The sequence below is a fragment of the Leucopleurus acutus genome (assembly GCF_964270905.1).
Source record: "Leucopleurus acutus genome assembly, chromosome: 19".
Lineage (NCBI taxonomy): Eukaryota > Metazoa > Chordata > Mammalia > Artiodactyla > Delphinidae > Leucopleurus > Leucopleurus acutus.
In genome coordinates this window covers 55379601-55400719 of record NC_139161.1, presented here as the reverse complement: position 1 = coordinate 55400719, position 21119 = coordinate 55379601, and the positions used below count along the sequence as shown (strand labels likewise).

Genomic DNA, 21119 nt, shown 5'->3' with positions numbered 1-21119 from the left:
CCAGTAACTTTTCAGTCATGGATATCACTCTGCTTTCTTTTCATAAAATCAGACTTCACACTATCTAGCCTGGAGCTATATATTTAAATGTTGCTTAAGTGAATTATCAAGTAAACGAACATGAGAAATAAACTGGCATTCTTGAGCACTATGGAGGTGAATTAGGGCTGAGATAGAGCCCATGAGAGTCTACGGAGACAGTGAGCACAGCATGGAAAAGCTGACTGTGGCATCCAGTTAGGAGAGAAAATCTAGTCCATTCCAGATAACTACTGCTCTTCATGAGATGTGAAGAGTAGTGTGGCCAGGGGATTTATGATTGTGAAGAAGAAATTCATGGTTTGGGGGAAGAAGGGAGGAGGAGATGGCAAGATTCCTGTGCAACATGAAGAAAGTTCCAGATTCATGATCTTACAAACAGAATAACAGTATATAATACTTCGGTGCAGGATACAGTTACCTGCCTGAATACATGACTGTGTGTGCTGATGTGATGTAATACTATGTGACATGGGGAAGAAAGTTAACAAATTCAACAGATCTGGTCATAAAAATGAACACTCAAGTCAAAAAAGTACAAGGACAGGAGGAGAAAGAAGCTATGTGAGTCTAAGACTAATAGTGATTAATTAGTGATTCAACAAACGGATGGGCTCTATCATGAAGGAGAACGCTTCTGGTTAATAGAGTTATCTATTAAGAGCACAGAAAAATAAATAAATATTTCAGGATTGGGTGAAGAATTAATCGACAAACCTCTAAGGTCTTCTCCAATGATAAGATTTCATATCTTTCTACTCAGTGTAACATTCAGTCCTGTCTTACAACACAGTATTTTTTAAGTCAATAACGCTAACAAAACCCCCAAAACGACACCCTCTGCGATCCAGTCCCAAAAAGAAGGGCAGGGTGGGATGCAGTTTTTCCTCACCAGTTCATAACAAACCCACCAGTACCAACCAGCTCATCCTAACATTTTCAAAATGATAATGGATTTTTTTTTTTTTTTCCGGTACGCGGGCCTCCCACCGTTGTGGCCTCTCCCGTTGCGAAGCACAGGCTCCGGACGCGCAGGCCCAGCGGCCACGGCTCACAGGCCCAGCCGCTCCGTGGCACGTGGGATCCTCCCGAACCGGGGCACGAACCCATGTCCCCTGCATCGGCAGGCGGACTCCCAACCACTGCGCCACCAGGGAAGCCCTATAATGGATATTTTTTTAAGAGTATTTAAAATGCTTAAGAGTTCAGTTCAATTCCCATTCACCTAACTAAATATCACAAGTGTGTGATAACTGTCCAGGACACCATGAAGTATCTGATTCACTGACAGCTCCACCTTTACCTCCTGACCCCAACTCACTTCCCTGCTTTAGGGAGTGGTGTGACTGGGAATGAGCAAGTGCACTGACAGCTGCAGGCAGAAGTGATACCCTCCTGTAGCAGGATACAGGAGAGTCAGAGACCAAAAGAGATGTATGATCCTGACACCAAGAAACTGAAGTTCTAGCTTCTACATAAAAATCTGGATAGCAGAATTAGATAAAAGAAATTCTACTGCAGCTGTTAATTTCCATGTCTGATGAATTTTATTGAGGATTGTGGGTGGACACAAATAAATGCTTATGCTAAATGCAGATACATTTGATGACAGAAATGAATGAAAGTTTAAAAAAGGGGTCGGGGAGGACTGAGGGAGCTCAAGGACAAAAGGGATAGATCTAAATACAGTAACATGTTTAGAAGCCAGATGACTTGTGCCAGGTTCTCAAAAAACAGAAAATATTTACATGTGAAGAAGGAAATATGGAATTCACAAATGACAGCCATAAAATACTTAATTAACTAATATAATTAAAGTATGAAGTTCACCCCTTAACCAAAGGAACATGAATGGTAGAAATTAATGTGTAAATTATCATGGCGATACACTAAAATGCTGAGAAATCAATGTATTACTAATGTACGGCATTTAACTGAAGATTGGAATCAAATCCTGCCATCCTCTTACTCATTCCAAGTAGACGTCCACTTGTCAGCTAAGACCCAAGCTTAGGTTTATTCCTACCTCTCTGAAGAGTGCACCATAAAACTGAACAATGTACGGGCAATCACTACTTCGCATCACTACATCCAAATCCATGAGAAGTTGTTTTTGCTCTTTTTCATCCACTGTTGACCGAATTCTCTGGAAAAAAATGACAAAAGATGTCACAAAAACATAAAACAACTTTAGAAACCAAAGAAAAACCACTACCGTAAGACTAAAAATTCCAAGCAGACTTCACAAATACTAACCAGACATAAAAATTATCATCTTCCTTATACTTTACAAGAATAATTTTATCACAGAAAAACAAAACAGCACTTAGAAAAAAATTTTTTTGACAAAATAGTACATAGGAACTCTTTAAGGGACACCGGGCTTTTTAACCACAAGCATTCACTGATGATGATGGAAGGAATGCCCTGCCGGCAAATATAAAGAAAATCTTAACAAGCCATCCTCTAAACAGTTTACGTTGAATAATTATCAGTAGTTTCATACATACTTTTAATCACTATTTCAGAATTGTATGGAATCTGGGCATTCAACGCAAGAGCAGCCCTCTTCATTCCCTGGCATCCTTACGCCTTAGCATCCTCCTTCTTAAGAGATGGAAAATAGCCCAGAACAGGTAAAAGTGAGAACTAGCATAGGGGCAGCACACAGACTATGATCCATGTCTCCCAAATCCTGTACTGGTATCTTCCCCCTTCACCACGCTTTCTGTATGTTAAAAACAAAAAGTTCTACCTGACTCTCCAACTCGTGAGTCAGAATGCAGGGCAGCATAAACATGTGGAGGAAAATCTAAAAATGAGGAGACAGAGGGCTGTTTTGTCTGCTCCTCAGATGATGAGGTCCTCCCCTGTACATTGCAGACCTGGGGTATATCCCCAACCCACCTGTAAAACGACGACTCTGCACAATTCTAAAAGACTCCCACAAAAGATAAGGGTCCCCAGCCCTGCCACCCACCCAGGAACTGCACAGAACATGGAGATGTTCAGGGCGACAGCTCCCACTGCACTAGAGACAGGAAAGAATCAAGTTCAGACCGTGTAAAATATTAATAATGAAGTTACAGTTTAATGACAAGGCATGCAAACAGCTCTGTTCTCATAAAAAAAGTTCACAATGTCACACCGCGCCACTGTGTACAATACATAGCACATACTTACAAGGCAAGTTAGTATCAAAAAATACACAAGGTGGCATTTTGTCTTCCAAAGACTTCAAGGTATCTGTCCTCAATGTTCTTGAAAGGGTGAAGGCAGTCAATTAAACTCTTGAACCCATTTTACAGAAGAGAAGCCAGAGGCACAGAGAAATACAAAAGATGTATTCTATGTGACACGACAATAAGCAGGTGTATAAGGAATAGAAGTAGGTTCTCTAATTTTCATTTTTCCCACACTAAATGAGGAATTCCACATATTCCAAATACAAACAAATTTAATTTTGCAACTTAAAATTTACAGCCTGCTAGCTACAGTACTTCATACCAAATAAAATTTACTAGCTGGCATCCATCTTGTACATACTGATTTATTCCAAACTTTCACACTGAATATCCTGCCCAGATAAATAAGAAAAAAATAAGAAGAATGAAAAATAAAAACAAGTAAGACTAGTACTTTTAAAATTAAGAAAATCCCCCCCTCCCATTTCTGTACTTTCATAGTTTGGAGATTAATAATTTTGCTTTTAAATCAACATTGGCATAATGTCTGCTCAAAAGGGATAGTTTTAAAAAGTCAAATTAGCCCAGAGATGTAATTTGTATTTGTTCAAAACATGACACTGAAATTTTTGTAAACATTTTAATTACATTAACTTCTGTTTTAAAAAATATAACTTTAAAAGTGTAGCTGTGAAAATACTAATTTGGGAATGCTATTATTTTTAAAAGACTTAATAATCCTATGTATCTAAACTTAAAAGACAAAGAACTGGTAATTAGAGACAAACAGGGAAGAAAAAGCAAATGATCCTCTGGTTGCGGAAGATTTCTACCTACTAAAGAATTCTCACTATTAATAGATTAAAAATTTTTTTTTCTACTTTTACTATTTTTCCTTATTTACAAGTGTACTAACACACACACTTATAAAACACTATTTTAAAAGATGCCCTCCTTTCTAGTTTATTTTTTGTTTCCCTAAACTGGTTATATGGTTTTCTAAATTTACAATAAACCTCAGTAGCTATCATCAATAACTGACTCTTGGGGACCAGTTTCTAAAACCACTGCTGTTGCTACAGAAAGGATACATGTTACTGTGTGAACTGGAGACCTAACTGAAGTCCCAGCATCTAACTGATGTAATAGGATTATTACTAACCATACTGGAGAGAGAGTTCCTGGCACAGTTGTAATCTCTGAGATCATCAGCATGGCAGGAAAATCTGTCTATCTGTAAAATATTCTTTAATGCCATTGCTAGCATGAAAGAGAACATGGAGGGGCTGCTGGATGGCCTACTGCTCTTAATGATGCCTGTCCCCACCTCCTCACGCTTTCTGAGCATCTCGCCCAAGTGATGGGCGTTGGAGGACTAGCTGCTGGTACTGCATCTCAATTGTTTAAAACAGAGCAAGTACAGCTAGCTCTGAATTATACTGATACTAAAGTTTTAGGGTCGTATTGTAACCTTTATTATATGTGAGGAATTAATAAACTAAGTTAATTCAAAAGGCCTGAAGGACTCAAAGAGGAGATTAACTATAAGCATACATCTCCTACAATAGCAGTAGCTTCAAATTAATGATTTTAATTCAGTAATTCAATAAGTAATTCAAGTTAGAAAACACAAATAATCGATAATTCAAATGAAAAAATACTTAGTAATAAAAGTCACTACCAGGAAAGTTTTTCTAATTGAACATCAAAGTAATGTGTATGGAAAAGATTTCTACCATTTGAAATAAGCAAGGCTCGGATTCTCTAATGAAGGGAGCATAATCACTAAAAATGGAACACATCACTGAGAACAAACTTCCCTTCCCCTTATAAAGCTGTCCTTAATGAGGGTACTGGAAAATGCAAAGGTGAAGCCAATTACACTACTTGAAATGCTCCTGTAATTTAAATGTTCAGAAATCAAATGTGTTGATAAATGCCTTGAATTACAGGAAATTTTCATTTATTGATACCATAAATTTAAAGTTAGATAAGGCTAATGTTCATTTGGTCTCAGCAAACCCTTTTTTTTTTTTTTTATTTAAGAAAGTAGAAAATATTTAAGAAAATCATCTCAAGAACCTTAAGTTTTAAAGAAAAGTTTCACTTTCACCCAAATATCATTAAAATTACTCTAGTTTCTTCATTATGGGGCTATTGAGCTTTTACTTGTCACTGTTTTATTAACCTAGCTTAAGTTATCACATTCTCTCAGGACAAACTAAACTACTTTTTGAAAATCAACCTACACAGCATTTCCAATAGTGAAGTTATTTTCAAATTATTACAATTTTACTTTATTTGGAACATAATGTAGAGAAAACACTTTTAAAGCAAAACAAGAATTACTACCCTACTTATATAAGCAGTTTGCTACAGTGAAGAAATTTTATATACCTGAAGCTAAAAATATATTTTTAAAATTGTTGTCCAAATCTGTATACAAAGCTGTTTTATACTCTGATAAAGCTTTAAAAGCAGGTAAGTGCCAACAAAAACTGCATGTAGCTACAGATCAGCAACACCAAAATGACTCTCATTTAGACACTTAGTAGAGGAGGCAAAGGGAAAAAAAGATAAATTCCTAGTTCCCTGGTTGTATGACTATTAGTGTTATACATGGTTCTTATCTAATTAAAAAAAAATTCCAAAGAGCTTCACTTATCTAAAGCAGCCAATCCAACTCATGCCATTGGCTGAAGCAGCCACAAATTCAGTTACTAGAACTCTGTAAGGATTAAGCTACAGTTATAGAAAGTTAACAAGTTCCATAGGACAAGCTAAAAAATTTAAGTTAGAAATTGCCCTCTTGCCCTCTCCTACCTCATGCACAGAACTCAGCAATGCCCACTTTGAGAACAGTCCCAATCATACAGAAATACCAGGAAGTGGTTGCAAGTTTGCTTTCCTTCTTCCTGTACAATGTGACATCTTCAAGTCATTGGTAAATTTAAATGTTGACAGCTTATACCTGGCCTCATCTGGAATGCCTCAATTTTTAACAACATGAATTTAAAGTATAAATACTCCTTTCACTGGGATTTCACACACACTATTCTCTCGCCTTATCTCCAAACCCTGCCAACCCGACCTCTCACGTAATTTGCTGGTACTCATCAAGGATGAATAGTTAGGGACAAAACTAACACCAGTAAGTATGAAGGACTTTCAAGTTGATTAAGACACGTTATTAGGATGGAAAGGGACTGGGGGAACTATTAAAACTAAATTCACTGAAGGACTGGGGTGGAAAGGGCAGAGAGAAAGAAGTCAAGAGGATGGATGAAAACAGGTAGTACACACTCTTAAGGAAACCGATTTCACCCCTTGTTACTGAGATACTATGACCGCATTAGTGCCGCTTTCCTAAATTTATTTTCAGAGGTCAGGTCAGAAGGGATAAAGGGAAAGAGTATGATGATGACCCACTCACTATTATGGGGTAAGGCCAGGATGGCTCCACTGGCAAAGAGGAAATGAAAAAAGGCCCACAGCGTAGGTCCTCAGAAGCGGGTCTCCAAGGAGCATTTTGCCTGGGCGTTAAATGAACACCTAGCTGATTCCAGTAGTGTCCTTGCCACCCACTCTGATTCAGAGTTAACCCACATCTCCGTGTCAGAGTTCTCAGAGCTAGCTCAGTTGCTAGAGAAGCCAGGCACACACCAAAGCACTGGGGCCCGCCCTGAAAGGACCCCAGTCTGTGTCTGCCTGTGTCCTATGCAAGAACTCTGGACTCTCACCAAAATCCCAAAGTTGTTCTACCTGCCAACTCAAGCTATAAGGAAAGGTCAGGCCAATGACCAGCTCTATCTGTTGGATAATGTGTGTGTGGAGAAGTCCCTCTGGGTTACCTGATCCCATTCATGTTTAGAGAAGGAGAAAATAGGTCATCACATACTCGAAAGACTCAGGGTAAAGAAGACTGATAAGTCATACATGTTCCTGATTAAAAACAGTAGTTCCACAATGTGTACAACAAATGTTTCTAGGATCTGGGCATTCCAGGCAAAAGAGATACACGTCACCTGCAAACATATCAGGAATCAAGAACCGAGGAGTCCAGGAACTGACTTCAGAAAGACAGACTTGAAAACAGCAACACAGTCAAATAAACTTACAAAATGTCTATCAATTCTAACTGATACTCCATCTGTGTTTTTGTTTTGAAATGGAGAAAATACATGGGGAAAGAGATGTGGGGAACAGAAAAAATGGGAAAAGTAATGTGAAAGGGCATGACCACTAGTCCTGGCAGGTACAGTCTCTAAACTCTCACATGACACATTCTTGCCAGGTCTTTGAAGGGCTCAGCTGAGGGTTCACAGGACCGTGTAACAATGTGCCCGTGTTCATCTGTGGCTGCTTAGAGTAAGTTAGGAATAAGGTACGAGTATTCAAAAGGGAATGAGGGGTGAGTTCCCCAATCAGAAATTTGGGCACGGACACAACGAAACTCAGCAAGGTGATGTATTCAACAACTATAGAGGAAATCAGTGTATGGCTTTAAAGATTATTCTAGGCATTGACTAAAACAATTTAACACGGAATAAAGTGATGCAAAAGCTATTAGTATTTGGGCCATCAGGCAAAGTGCTACTTTCAATTTACCGCCAACCGAAATCAGAGCACCAGAAGGTCTTTACCCTTCGGCAAAGCCGTGTGGGATCCGCTATCGCCTGCAGGTAGCTCGATCTCAGCTCTCAGTGGCTGTGGCTCATCCCTCTAGTTGAGCACCTCTCACCATCTAAGGTGACCAAGAGTATTTATATTCTCTACTCAAGTAATTGCCAAATATCTTGCCAAAATGGGATGAAAGCTTGAGCAATCACTCACAGGACAGGAATGAGATCAAATGCTCCCTACGTCGATCAAATGCCCCATAATATGGGGCAATCAACTGTGGATTTCTTAACAAGCCATGTGATCTAGCCAATCGAATGAAAGCCTAAGACACTGGACTGAGTAGACACTGATAAGTATCACCCACGCAGGAATCCTAGAGCTCGTACCTGGGCAAACACAGCACATGGGATCTCGAGTGGACTCCTCTCCACAGAAAATAAAAAGGGATGGAATGAAGGTTCTACAGCATTTCATTTAAAATCAAATGATGCAGAGAACAAGGATTTCTTAATTGATATAATTGTAATAAACGTATTTTGAAAGTATCCAGTTCCTAGGATCCACAAACACCAATACTGCCCTGCCAGAAGTGCAGCCTTGTTCATTAAGCAGTCCCTGCCCTTTGGTTAGGGACTCCTCCTAAGGTTAACATGTGAGAGAATAAAACACAAAGGGGAATCCACTGCCAGTCAGTGGATGACTTCAGATCAACCTAAGTCAGGGAGGTAGGGGATAGGAGAGCAAGGATCACACTCAGATCCCCAGGCGTCCCCTTGGATTCTTACAAACATTCGATCCTTACAACAAATGTGCTGCTTTCCCAGCAGAAATGTCCAGAATTCAGTTCTAATACGAAGTTGGAAAACCCCAGAAACCACTGCAGCACATCAGTGAGCTATCACTTTCCTCTGGGCTGCAGGAAATCCTAGGCATTCTTATATTCCTAATTTCAAAACAAAGATTCTATATCCCACAGATGCAGCAAGACACTTAACCTTAGCTGCTAAAGAGTTTTCTTCTAAACAGATCACATAAAAAAATGTCCATGATGTCTTACAATACTATCACTAATAAGATCAAAGCAGATGGCCGCATTAGCCAAAACAAACAGTAAAAAAAAAAAAAAAAGGCAAAGTATTTGGAGTGCTGATCACAGATGCAAAACTGTTTTTCATGTCAAAGAGTAACAAATTGTGTGTCTGTTAAATCAATTGTTTTAAATTATGAAAACACACGTTTTTACTAAGGAAGAAAGAAAGGATACTAATTCTTAATTGCAAAACCATCTGAGTCTTTAGAAGCAATTTAATGAACTCTCGATTGTAACTTAGTCAAATTAATTAATTAATAGTAGGACCTCCCCTTCTTCTCCCTTCTACATATCTTGTGCTATGCATCATCAGAGAACGTGCAAGATCACTTCCAACAACATACGTGATATCACATCATGGGAAGACCTGCCCTGAGGACAAAGTTAATAGGACAAGTTTGATAAGTCTTGACAAGGGTGGTATTGTCTTCCTCTTTACATCATCCACATGTAAAGAGCACAATGTTAACCTCAGCAATGAAACATTTAAGGGCCTAAAGATCATAAATGACAGATCACAACTTTGGTACCCATGACAATACAGTGAGATAAGAGAAATCTGATATATAAACAATTACAGAGGCATGGCTATAACATAACAAAGAATGACAGAAAATGTGCAGGAGGTATTGTTCAAATATTGTTCCGGAGGATCCTCATTTAGAATGAGGTGTGTTAAGACGGGTTTTTCTCCAAATAACTGCATAAGCTAGGATACAGTCCTATGTCACGGTTCAGTCAGGTCAGTCAAGTGAAGGTAGAGGGTTTCAGAAACTAGGTGTCCAGAATGTTCAGAAACAAAAATGGTTGATTAAAGTTCACCAAGAGCAACCATTTCCAAACTGTCCACGCGGATCCCAAAGGTTCCTCAGCACTCACGCCCCAAGGGCTTCCAATATGGGTAGGTACCTCCCGTCCATCACATCAACCAGAATAGCACTAATTTTGTCTACTTTACTTATTGGGGTCTACATACAATTCTATTAACAGAATGAATCCACTAGGAGCAACAGCAAGAGAAACACACGCAGACTAGGAGTTCCAATCCCCACTACACCAGGGACTAGGGGGCAGCCCTGCCACGTGCTTGGGATCTGTCCACTCCTGGAAGGGCACCACTTACACTTTTCATTGCAATGCCACAACATTCAATCAACATTAGCAACATAAAATAATATGGGGCAATCAACTGTGGATTTCTTAATAAGCCATGAGGATCCAGCCAATCGAATGAGAGCCTAAGACACTGGACTCCAGTCTCAATTCAAAACAAGATAGCCATGGCTTCTGCATCCCACAAGTGACCTGGATAATCAAATGCTAGTGCTGTGGACCTTTGAAACTCAACAAAACTGCCTAACAAAGTTGTCTATAGCATCAGAAAGAAGCTCTTCTAATTAAGGCCACGCCTGTCAAGTGTCATTCTACTGCCTTCAGAACACTGCGCAAGACCAATGCTTGGGACTAAAACGACCCTCCTCCGACAGTGCTCACGGGCCCCACGCAAACTATGCAGCACTGAACTTCTGACAGCAATGGCGAGGTCCCCACTGCCCAGCTGCCTCCCAACACTTGCAGCTCTGCCTGCACAGGAGGCCCACCCAGCGAGAGGGGAAAGCCCCACGCTGCTCTGCTCAGGGAGGGCTGGGCTGTGGGTGCTGACACTCTCGGGCGGAGGGCTCTGGTCCTTTCCACCAGGCATCGGGGTAACCTGGGTCTCAGCTCAAGCACACTGACGTCGATACCCAAATACCAAGGAGAGGCAAGAACGCAGGAATCGAGATCGGGCTAGCAGCCCAGGATCAGGAAAAGTTAAACGAGCGCAGCAGGAGAGGTGGAAGAGTAGAGGAAGGACACTGAGGGTGGAAGGAGTAACACATGTCAGGCAGATGGCCAAGAAAGGGAAACACCCGAAACCCTTAAATATGAGGTCACAAACTGCAAAGAGCCAACTGCTTTTCTGATTAACTCAGGGAACGTCTCTATTAGAAGACTCAAAGCTCATCATAGTGACCAGCAGTGACAACCTTCACACTTTCCTAACCCATCCAGAGGCCCAGTCTCTCCAGTGAGACGAGACCTTTACTCCCGCGTTCACCCTCCAAATAACAGTTCCACTGCCTTCTGTCTTCAGCGACAGCAATTTCATTCCTTTCTATTCCCTCCCACTTTCATTCTTTCCTACTCTCCCCTGTTTTTTCTCTCATAGCCTACAAACAAGAACAGGGCACGATCCTTCAAGAAGTCAATCCGGACCTAATTAACAACAGGGGGGCAGCAGTTCAGGCCTGCAGGAGGTCACTCCTCCCTCTGGTAGCAATCTGCCTTTGCTGTCCCACTCAATTCCAGCCGTGGGCCTGAACCGTGGCACTGCAGCTACTCTTCCTAACTCTTTACTCCTGTGTCCCTGGATTGTTTTGAGTAGATTCTGATCATCTGTGGACTAACTCTGCTGGGGGTTTCTCCCAGATTTGAATTTCTCTAACCCTAGCTTGAAAACCTAATCCTGACTGCTTCTTCAAACACTTGGCCTGAATTCTGGGCTCTTCCCAGAATTGGCTGTAATAACCAGCCCTGCCAGACAGTTAAGCAGAGCTTAGCTAGGCCCTACTTCACCTTAGGGGATGGTGACTGCGTGTGTCTAATCTTTTCATTCAGTGGTTATTCCACCATCGTGCAAAACGGGGCGTGAAATAAATGTTATTTGCAGAGGATGCTGATCCAAGCCTGAAGTACCAGCCGGCGTCAAAGGACGTCCCACCTGAGCTTTAAAAGACCCTGCGGCAACCATGGCTTTGCCCTCAGCAGTCCTGTGACTCAGTCGCTCAGGCAGAGTTAGACAAAATAGTACAAGACAAACTACTCACAGAAGAGTAAAACCTGCTTACCCAAGCGTGTGCAAATAAAAATGAAGGATTCAAATTTCCTACATCCTAGGTCTAACACAGAACCTCCCTGGCAGCTTAGGGAACTGTGCTCAGGCCAAAGGTCAAGAAAGTATCGTAAGTATAACTCTTACATATACTGTGTGTTATCTTGCTGAATCTGATTTATGATATCATAACTGATTTTTAGATTAATTATCTCTTGGAGATAATTATTTCCTGTAACTAAGAACTCATTTTTTCAAACATTTCTTATATGTGGCAAAATAAATTTGGGGAAGGGCTCCCTCAAAACTAAAAATGAGGAATAAACAATAATTTTTAAAAATCAGGTTAATACCACAGTTCACTTTGGTGCAGATACTGCAAGTAAATCTTAGGATAACTTCCAGGATAAGCTTAATGTCTGATAAAGAAATCCTTCTACGGAACAGGATAGAAAGCCCAGAGATAAACCCACACACATATGGTCACCTTATCTAGAAGAGGCAAGAATATACAATGGAGAAAAGACAGCCTCTTCAATAAGTGGTGCTGGGAAAACTGGACAGCTACATGTAAAAGAATGAAATTAGAACACTTCCTAACACCACATACAGAAATAAACTAAAAATGGATTAAAGACCTAAGTGTAAAGCCAGACACTATAAAACCCTTTGAGGAAAACATAGGCAGAACACTCTGACATAAATCACAGCAAGATCCTTTTTGACCCACCTCCTAGAGAAATGGAAATAAAAATAAAAAATAAACAAATGGGACCTAAATGAAACTTAAAAGCTTTTGCACAGCAAAGCAAACCATAAACAAGACGAAAAGACAACCCTCAGAATGGAAGAAAATATTTGCAGACGAAGCAACTGACAAAGGATTAATCTCCAAAATATACAAGCAGCTCATGCTCAATATCAAAAAAACAAACAACCCAATCCAAAAATGGGTGGAAGATCTAAACAGACATTTCTCCAAAGAAGATATACAGATTGCCAACAAACACATGAAAGGATGCCTAACATCACTAATCATTAGAGAAATGCAAATCAAAACCACAATGAGGTATCACCTCACACCGGTCAGAATGGCCATCATCAAAAAATCTACAAACAAGGGACTTCCCTGGTGGCACAGTGGTTAAGAATCTGCCTGCCAATGCAGGAGACACGAGTTCGAACCCTGGTCCAGGAAGATCCCACATGCCGCGGAGCAACTGAGCCCATGCGCCACATCTACTGAGCCTGTGCTCTAGAGCCTGCGAGCCACAACTACTGAGCCTGTGTGCCACAACTACTGAAGCCCACATGCCTAGAGCCCATGCTCTGCAACAAGAGAAGCCACTGCAGTGAGAGGCCCGTGCACCGCAATGGAGAGTAGATGCAACTAGAGAAAGCCTGCGTGCAGCAACGAAGACCCAACACAACCAAAAATAAATATAAAATAATAAATTTATTTTTTTTAAATCTACAAACGATAAATGCTGGAGAGGGTGTGGAGAAAAGGGAACCCTCTTGCACTGTTGGTGGGAATGTAAATTGATACAGCTACTATGGAGAACAGTATGCAGGTTCCTTAAAAAACTAAAAATAGAACTACCATATGACCCAGCAGTCCCACTACTAGGCATATACCCTGAGAAAACCATAATTCCAAAAGAGTCATGTACCACAGTGTTCACTGCAGCGCTATTTACAATAGCCAGGACATGGAAGCAACCTAAGTGTCCATCGACAGATGAATGGGTAAAGAAGATGTGGCACATATACACAATGGAATATTACTCAGCCATAAAAAGAAACGAAATTGAGTTATTTGTACTGAGGTGGATGGAGCCAGAGTCTGTCATACAGAGTGAAGTAAGTCAGAAAGAGAAAAACAAATACCGTATGCTAACACATATATATGGAATCTAAAAAAAAAAATTAATCCTGAAGAACCTAGGGGCTGGACAGGAATAAAGACACAGACATAGAAAATGGATTTGAGGACATGGGGAAGGGGAAGGGGAAGGTGGGATGAAGTGAGAGAGTGGCATGGACATATATACACTACCAGATGGAAAACAGATAGCTAGTGGGAAGCAGCCACATAGCACAGGGAGATCAGCTCGGTGCTGTGTGACCACCTAGAGGGGTGGGATAGGGAGGGTGGGAGGGAGATGCAAGAGGGAGGGGGTATGGGGATATGTGTGTATGTATAGCTGATTCACTTTGTTATAAAGCAGAAAGTAACACAACATTGTAAAGCAATTATACTCCAATAAAGATGTTAAAAAAAAAAAAGAAATCCTTCTATATTAAATGCATAATAAGACACTTAGTATACAGCTACTTCTAGTGGGTTTCTCATTTCACCAACACCAAGGAAAACTTACAGGAGTGTGAACCGCTGTCTCACAGCTCCTTTAAATCTCCCCAGTCCTTATCTCAGAGATAAACCCAGTGCGTGCTCAGGAATAGAGCCATCTACGTGTAAAATGTCAGATCTAACTCCTCAATCGTACAATGCCTCTGTGTATCTTCACTCGACAGTCTGGTCTGTGTGCCTAAGTGAAGAGTGAATAAACTCTTGGTATGATGAAGGGCTAAGTTTTTTCAAAGAGACCAACAATAATACGTTTTAAATTTGTAGTAGATGGCATATACTAGTCATCAAATTGGTATCCAATTTTAATATATATTAATGCACAAACACTCTTCCAGTATTATACGAACTCATGAAATCCAATCCTTACACCCCATCAATATGTTGACTGGAATGTCAGATTACCAAGTTCAGTGACAGTGTGGCCATATCTCATTTTTCCCTTTTTCATTTTAAATTGCCCTCCCACCACTCCCATGCTAAACTATCATGCTTGCTCAAGAATTCAAGGTGATAAAGATAGACAGCATCACCTGGTGAGTACAGACGTGACAGTTATCAGTCTGTGGGTCCCATCACCACCTGAGGAGTGCTTCTTAAGAATTGGGTTTTTTAACAGCATTTCCAACAGGGGATCTCAAAATAAGATCAGATTACAAATGGCAGACAACAATTTCCTGTTTTCACTCTTAAATTCTTTCGAAATTTGACTAAGCATTATACAGTTGAAATGTTAGCAAATTAAGAAAAACTTTAACATCCAAATGAAGGAACTTCTTTATTTACCTTTAAAACCTATTAACCATGATTAAAGTCTATCCAGATTACCAAAACAGTTTATGATGCTGATCAACATAGTAAAGCACACATAGCACAGACTGAAAAAAGCAGGACACAATTATTTTAAAAGTACCTTCCCTGGTATCTGGGAGAAAAGTTTAGGACTTTAGTTATATAGGATAGCTTTCCCTTAAGCCCCAGCCAAGGAAAAGTGAGCATCATGCACAGACAGTACATAAGGGCAATGCAACACTCATGCAGAAAAGTCTAAATAAAATGACTTTCTTTCCACTCACACTACAGCTCACAACATAAAAAGAGAGAAATTATTTTACATTCCAAGAAAAACAACATTTTATTTCAACAGGTAATCCAAAGTAGAGGTCTTAGCCTGGGCATCTTTAGAGGTCTGTGGTTATATGCAAAATTTTGTATATGTATCCATCTTCCCAAGAAAAAAGTCTACAGTTGTCACCACATTGTAAAAGAAATATGACCAAAAACAGGTTAGGAACCCATAGAGAGAATCCTAAGGTTTCTCCCCACCATTAATTTTTCATTAGTTTTATATAACCCAGCAAAGAGAAATGCTCAACAGTGAAGGAGGCTAAAACAGAGTAACATTTTGCTCACAATAAACTTGAACACAGGCAGCATTTTATATTAATGTGACACAAATCCACTCCCAAAAGTCAAGTAGGAAACAGGTCACTCCTCTCATCAAGCCATTTTGATAAACTCTCAAAATAGGGAGGGGACTAACAGGAAGATGATTAGCTTAGACTGTCGGCAAACCCATTCTCAGTTCTTGCAAACTGGGAAAGTATCTGTTCCCACAAAAATTTTAAATTCGATGAGAGTGTGGCCATATCTCCATTTTTTCCTTTTAAACTGCCCCCCTCCCTCCATCGCTGACTTTCTTGCAATACCTTACACAGAGCAAATATTCGTTAAACATCTGAACAAACACATGAACAAGTTACAATGACATGGGCCCCCTGGGAGTCAGACGGAAACCATGAGTTCCCCACAGGTACCAACGTAAGCCTGCCAGGTACAGTCTAGCGGCCAATCTCCACTTCTGGCCATTCTTGATGTTTTTGTTTGAAATGAACATATTAAGTGGCATGACACAGTAATGACAGACTGGGACAGCAGCATTACAAAGTATGCATTTCAGTACAACCTTGGAGCCGGGGCACAGGGCGGTACTGAGTGGAGGTGAAAAAAACAGAGAGAAGCCGAGCTGGTCAGGACCGAGTAAGGTTGAGGTTAGTGGCAACAGCATGTGCGTGGTTTCCGGGAAACCGTCAGCGAGCCTGCTGTTAGCCCTAGCCCCGCACCCTGCCCAACCCAGTGCGCCGCGTCTCCGTGCAGCTCTGGCGCGGCGCGGCACTGCCCGGCCCCCAGGGTGCGGCCGCCCCACCGGAACTCACCTTGGCAGCCAGCGGGAGGGCCTGAAGTTTAAAACACATTAAAGAATCATGCCGAAAGTGCAGGGAACATGCACACCTCACGACTCATGTCTCCCGAGAGGCAGGAAACATGCCACCGGTAAGACAACCTCTATATAATATAAAACACCCTCAAAAGGATTCGGAGAAACCATTTCAGGAACACCCATATTTACCACACCAGTGAGAACAGAGCAGTAGTGGTGTTACTGCACCAAGAAATTGCACCGAGTGGACTAAAGTACCAAAAGTAATCATGGGCATCACCTACTTTAACCGCCATTATTTGCCCACTTGGTTTGTGGACCATTTTGTTGACAGAACCATAAGCTCCTCGTCCAATTTCTCCAAGGTCTTTCAAGTCCTCTGCAGTGAAATCCCAGTGCTGCTCAGGGGAGATCTTCAGTTTTCCTGACGATTCAATGCTGTGTGTTCTCAGTCTCTCTCTGTTAAAATATTGGGAAGCAATTTTTCCACATTTTAAATAGGTTTTGACTTTTTTCTTTTAGCTAGCACTGATTAATGCGTGGGAAAATTTGTTTTCTCATCAGTTACTAGAACAGTCTGCGCTCCGGGTTTCCGGGGATTTTTTTTTGTTCGTTTGTGTCATCTTGGTTTTTTACACACTGAGTTAATTAAGAAAGGCCTAAATTCAGGGAGTCAATGAACTTAGCTTTTATGGGATTCATAAAACCAAATTTCCATTTACTGAAGCAACTAATACTGCAGACCAGTTTCATTTCCAAATACGAGATCTTTTCCAAACTTTGCAAAACTGCATTATCAAATGCAGAATCGCAGGTGCTACAAACCTCATTTCCAAAAAGTTCTTATCCTACCTTACCCAACATTAATTATTCCAGGTCCTCGATCCTTAATACAGCTGTTCACAAACTTTGCTGCTCATCAGAATCACCTGGGGAGATTTATTAAATCCCAATGCCCAGGTATCATCATATAGCTATTATATCAGAATATGTGGGGATAGGGTCAAAAAACAGTATATTTAAAGATACCGCGATGATTCTAGCGAAGTTTGGGAATGAGCACCTTAGGATACTGCCCTATTCATGCTAAAGCCATGCTGAGGTGGGAGAACAGTTAAACAACTAGCCAGCTGGCTCTAAGAGGAAAACTACCATGTGCTATTCAAAATTGAGCCTCTCAGCCCTTGATCAATAGATAGAGCAATGGGGTGAAAAAAGAATGATTTATGGACAGAAGTGCTCACTTGTTACAGATTTTCATTAAATAAAAAAATCATCTCCAAAATGCCAGCACGGAGATCAAAGTATTAACTTCTAACCATACTTTGTAAAAAAGCAAATCCAATGAAAAATGTAAAATCAATCTCGTTTGTGTCTGCCTCTCTCTCACACACATACCAATGTGTAGGGATGAACTGTATCAAACCAGAGAGTGCAACAGACATAAAGAAAAAGATTCCATTGAATATCATCTACATTTCTTCAATTTCATATTAAATGATCAGAATTTCTTTTAAAATCTGATCTAATGATACAAGCAAGAACATGATTGGTTAGCTATTTCTTCTTCCAAAATTCAGGAAATGTTTTCTCAGATTAGTAGAACTGTTTTTTGTAGTTACTTTTAAGGTTCTCATATATTTAGAATTTTAAAATGACTCCCCCAGAATAATCATTTATACTAGTACTGATATTAATAATACCAAGAGTCAAGGTTAGAGTTAAAAAGTTACTATGCTTTGTCTAAATAACAACTTAGTGAACCAGCATTCCAAATGCCAGATTCTCAAATCATAACTTTAATAAGTCATAATACCAGCTTTCATTCGTAGCAAGTTCTTTTCAGTTTACAAAATACTTTCACCAATATTATATATACCCTAGCATCTAGAGTCAAAGGAAGCCCAGAAAGCAGTGGCATAAGTGACCATTCAGGTATGGAGGTGAAGCTTGAACTGGCTAAGATGGAAATCAGATCTAGGCAAGCAGATGAAGCCCAGTGACTAATTTTCTCAGTAATCTTTTTCATGAAGTAGACAGATTAAGCCAGGAAGTATTCTAACATAAAGAAGTTCCATGAATAATGACTATTGTTCTATGATCATTGGCAAGAAAACACCATCTTTATGGCTCAATTTAATCACTGGTGAAATATACAGCACTAGCCTACTGCTGAGGGTAGTGGCAGACAGGATCTAAGGTCCTGCCCATGACCTCCACTTTCCTGGCACCCACATCTTTACACAAGCTCCTCTGTTTGAATATGGATGGGACCTGCGACTTGCTTCTAGCCAAGAGAATATGGCAAAGGCTATCACTCATCATTACATTGTGTCATATAACGTTTGTTGCTAGCATTCCTGAGAAATGAAATGAATGATATTTCATTACTGCATAAAGTCAGAGAAAAACAAGTTATAATATTGTCTATCACACTGAAGGTCAAATTTTAGAATTATGAAATATCTCTGCTAATAGTTTAGCTTACTGTAGGCCTGCTGTATGGTTTCGGGATAAGATTCTTTTTTCTTTTTGAAAGTGAACAGATTGACAGATAAGGAATGTGAGTTATCTTCTTAGGCTAACAAAAATGTTCAAAAATTGAGTAAGGTGACAGATGTACAACTCTGAATATACTAAAAGCAGTAGGGTTATACAGTTTAAATGGGTGAGCTGTATGGTGTATGAATGATATCTCAATACAGCTGCAAAAGAAAAAGATGAACAGGAGAATGTGATTACTACCCAGAGTTCCATTTTCTCACTTAGACAGGAAAAGAGTTGTGAAAACCACAGAAAAACATACTACGGTTATGCCATCACCAAGGCATGTTCATAGAGTCTTCATTCATACCGGACTGGCGATCTTTCCAATGAAACTGTTTCACAGCTACTGTTATAAGAGTTAGTTCAACCATGATTGCTTCCGAAGAAGAACTGTACGTAGATAAAGCACTGTAGTAACCAGATCTGAAAGCCTGACCTGAACCTTTACCATGAAACTCTAGCAGTCAATCACTGAAGCAACTGTACCAAGTGGCGAAAACCCTAGTTACAGTTCTTTAACTTTAAGCAAATCTATCAAACAAGATTTAAGTGTTACTTCTATTAGACAGTATCAGAAATTCCCAGTCATTTCATTATTAATTTCTTACCTGGAAATTAGTTTGACTCAACTCAACAAACCTGTAAGTCATCCTCAATGCCTCTGCCTATCAGTGCCTTATATTCCTTCTAAAATAGGTTAAGTGCTCTACATGGACAATACTTAACCAGGACACCCCTCCAATGTTTTTGTTGAGTCCACTCAAGAAACAAGCAAAGGACTGAGGTTCCAAATCTCAAATTAACCCAAGTCTCAGAAAGGAATACAATCCCAGCCCCCTATCTAGCCCTCTACATAGGAAAGTCCAGTAGAAAAAAGTCCATAGAAAAATCAGTAATCTTCTCCCCTGGATTTAGAGGTCTTTAATATGAAAACAAGTTTTAGTAGTCTTTGTTATACTAGGACTTGTAATTAGATTATCAAATGATACACATTCCAGGTAAAAAATCAGCTACACACTTACATTTTTTAAATGCCTTACAGATCACAAATCTGAATTAAATGTGTAATGTATCTCTTGAATACGCTATTTCAAACAGTATATGTTTTTGGATAGATATTAACAGCACCAGGGAAGCTGTTTAGATATAGACTGATGTTACCATTAATATACTTTCTCCTATATAAAGGTTAGTAGAATTTTAGTGGTAATAATAGACTCTGGTGAAATCTACAGACACCAACACAAAGGATTAAAACGTAAAAAAAAAAACAATCAATCAACCTTATCAATTTGAATCAAATTTGGAAAATCAATTCATGGACATACCATATCTTACCAACAGATATTCAACAGCTAATATAAACAGATTGGGTATATATGTCCCATGTGGTCAGTATCTTCATGTTCCTTTTCAAATGACAATATTCCCTAGCTTTATAAAAAGATGCCATATGAATGACTGGAAAATATCAAAGCTTTTAGGGCTTACCTCTCCCCAGTTGTTTAAGGGAACACTTATTCCTCCCATGCCTCACTGTTCCATGCAGAGGGATCTGGTCTCTCACCTGAGGCCTTACTGACTGATCAGTGAATACAGAGAAGAAACTAAACACACTCCGTTCAATTCCTCTCTTTCAGAGCTAACCCTACAGGGAGGGTACACATGCTCCGGCAATGTCTCTCTCATGCCTTATATCAGGCTGCCACTTACAGGGTGGGTAAGTCTACATATTCAAGGGCAGGGGGAGTTAGCACCATAAGTTTGTTTTCTATGTCTGTGAGTCTATTTCCATTTTGTATATAGATTCATTCGTATTATTTTTTATATTCCACATATATGATATATAGTATTTGTCTTTCTTTGACTTACTTCACTAGGTATAATATTCTCTAGATCCATCCATGTTGCTGCAAATAGCAATAGTTCATTCTCTGTCATGGCTGAGTAATATTCCGTATATATATATATCATCTTCTTAAACCAGCTGTCTGTTGATGGGCACTTGGGTTGGTTCCATGTCTTGGCTATTGTAAATAGCCTTGGGGTGCTATGAACCTTGGGGTGCATGTATCTTTTCAAATTAGAGGGTTTTTCTTCCAGATATATACCCAGGAGTGGGACTGCTAGATAATATGGTAGCTTTATTTTTAGTTTTTTAAGGACCCTCC

The 21119-nt window shown here is 39.9% G+C and overlaps 1 protein-coding gene across 4 annotated transcripts in view; it reads right to left on the bottom strand.

Annotated features, from left to right (window-relative positions):
• Nucleotides 1–21119, bottom strand: part of MAP2K4 (mitogen-activated protein kinase kinase 4) — a gene marked incomplete at its 5' end in the record, with an annotated part of 103832 nt that overhangs the window by 29623 nt on the left and 53090 nt on the right. For 3 of the 4 annotated variants that reach the window (XM_082860202.1, XM_082860199.1, XM_082860200.1), the window contains 2 exons: nucleotides 2066–2185; nucleotides 16686–16860. In XM_082860202.1, coding sequence (XP_082716328.1) covers nucleotides 2066–2185; nucleotides 16686–16860 — 295 coding nt within the window. The remainder of the gene's footprint in view (nucleotides 1–2065; nucleotides 2186–16685; nucleotides 16861–21119) is intronic. The other variant, XM_082860201.1, reaches the window with a different exon arrangement.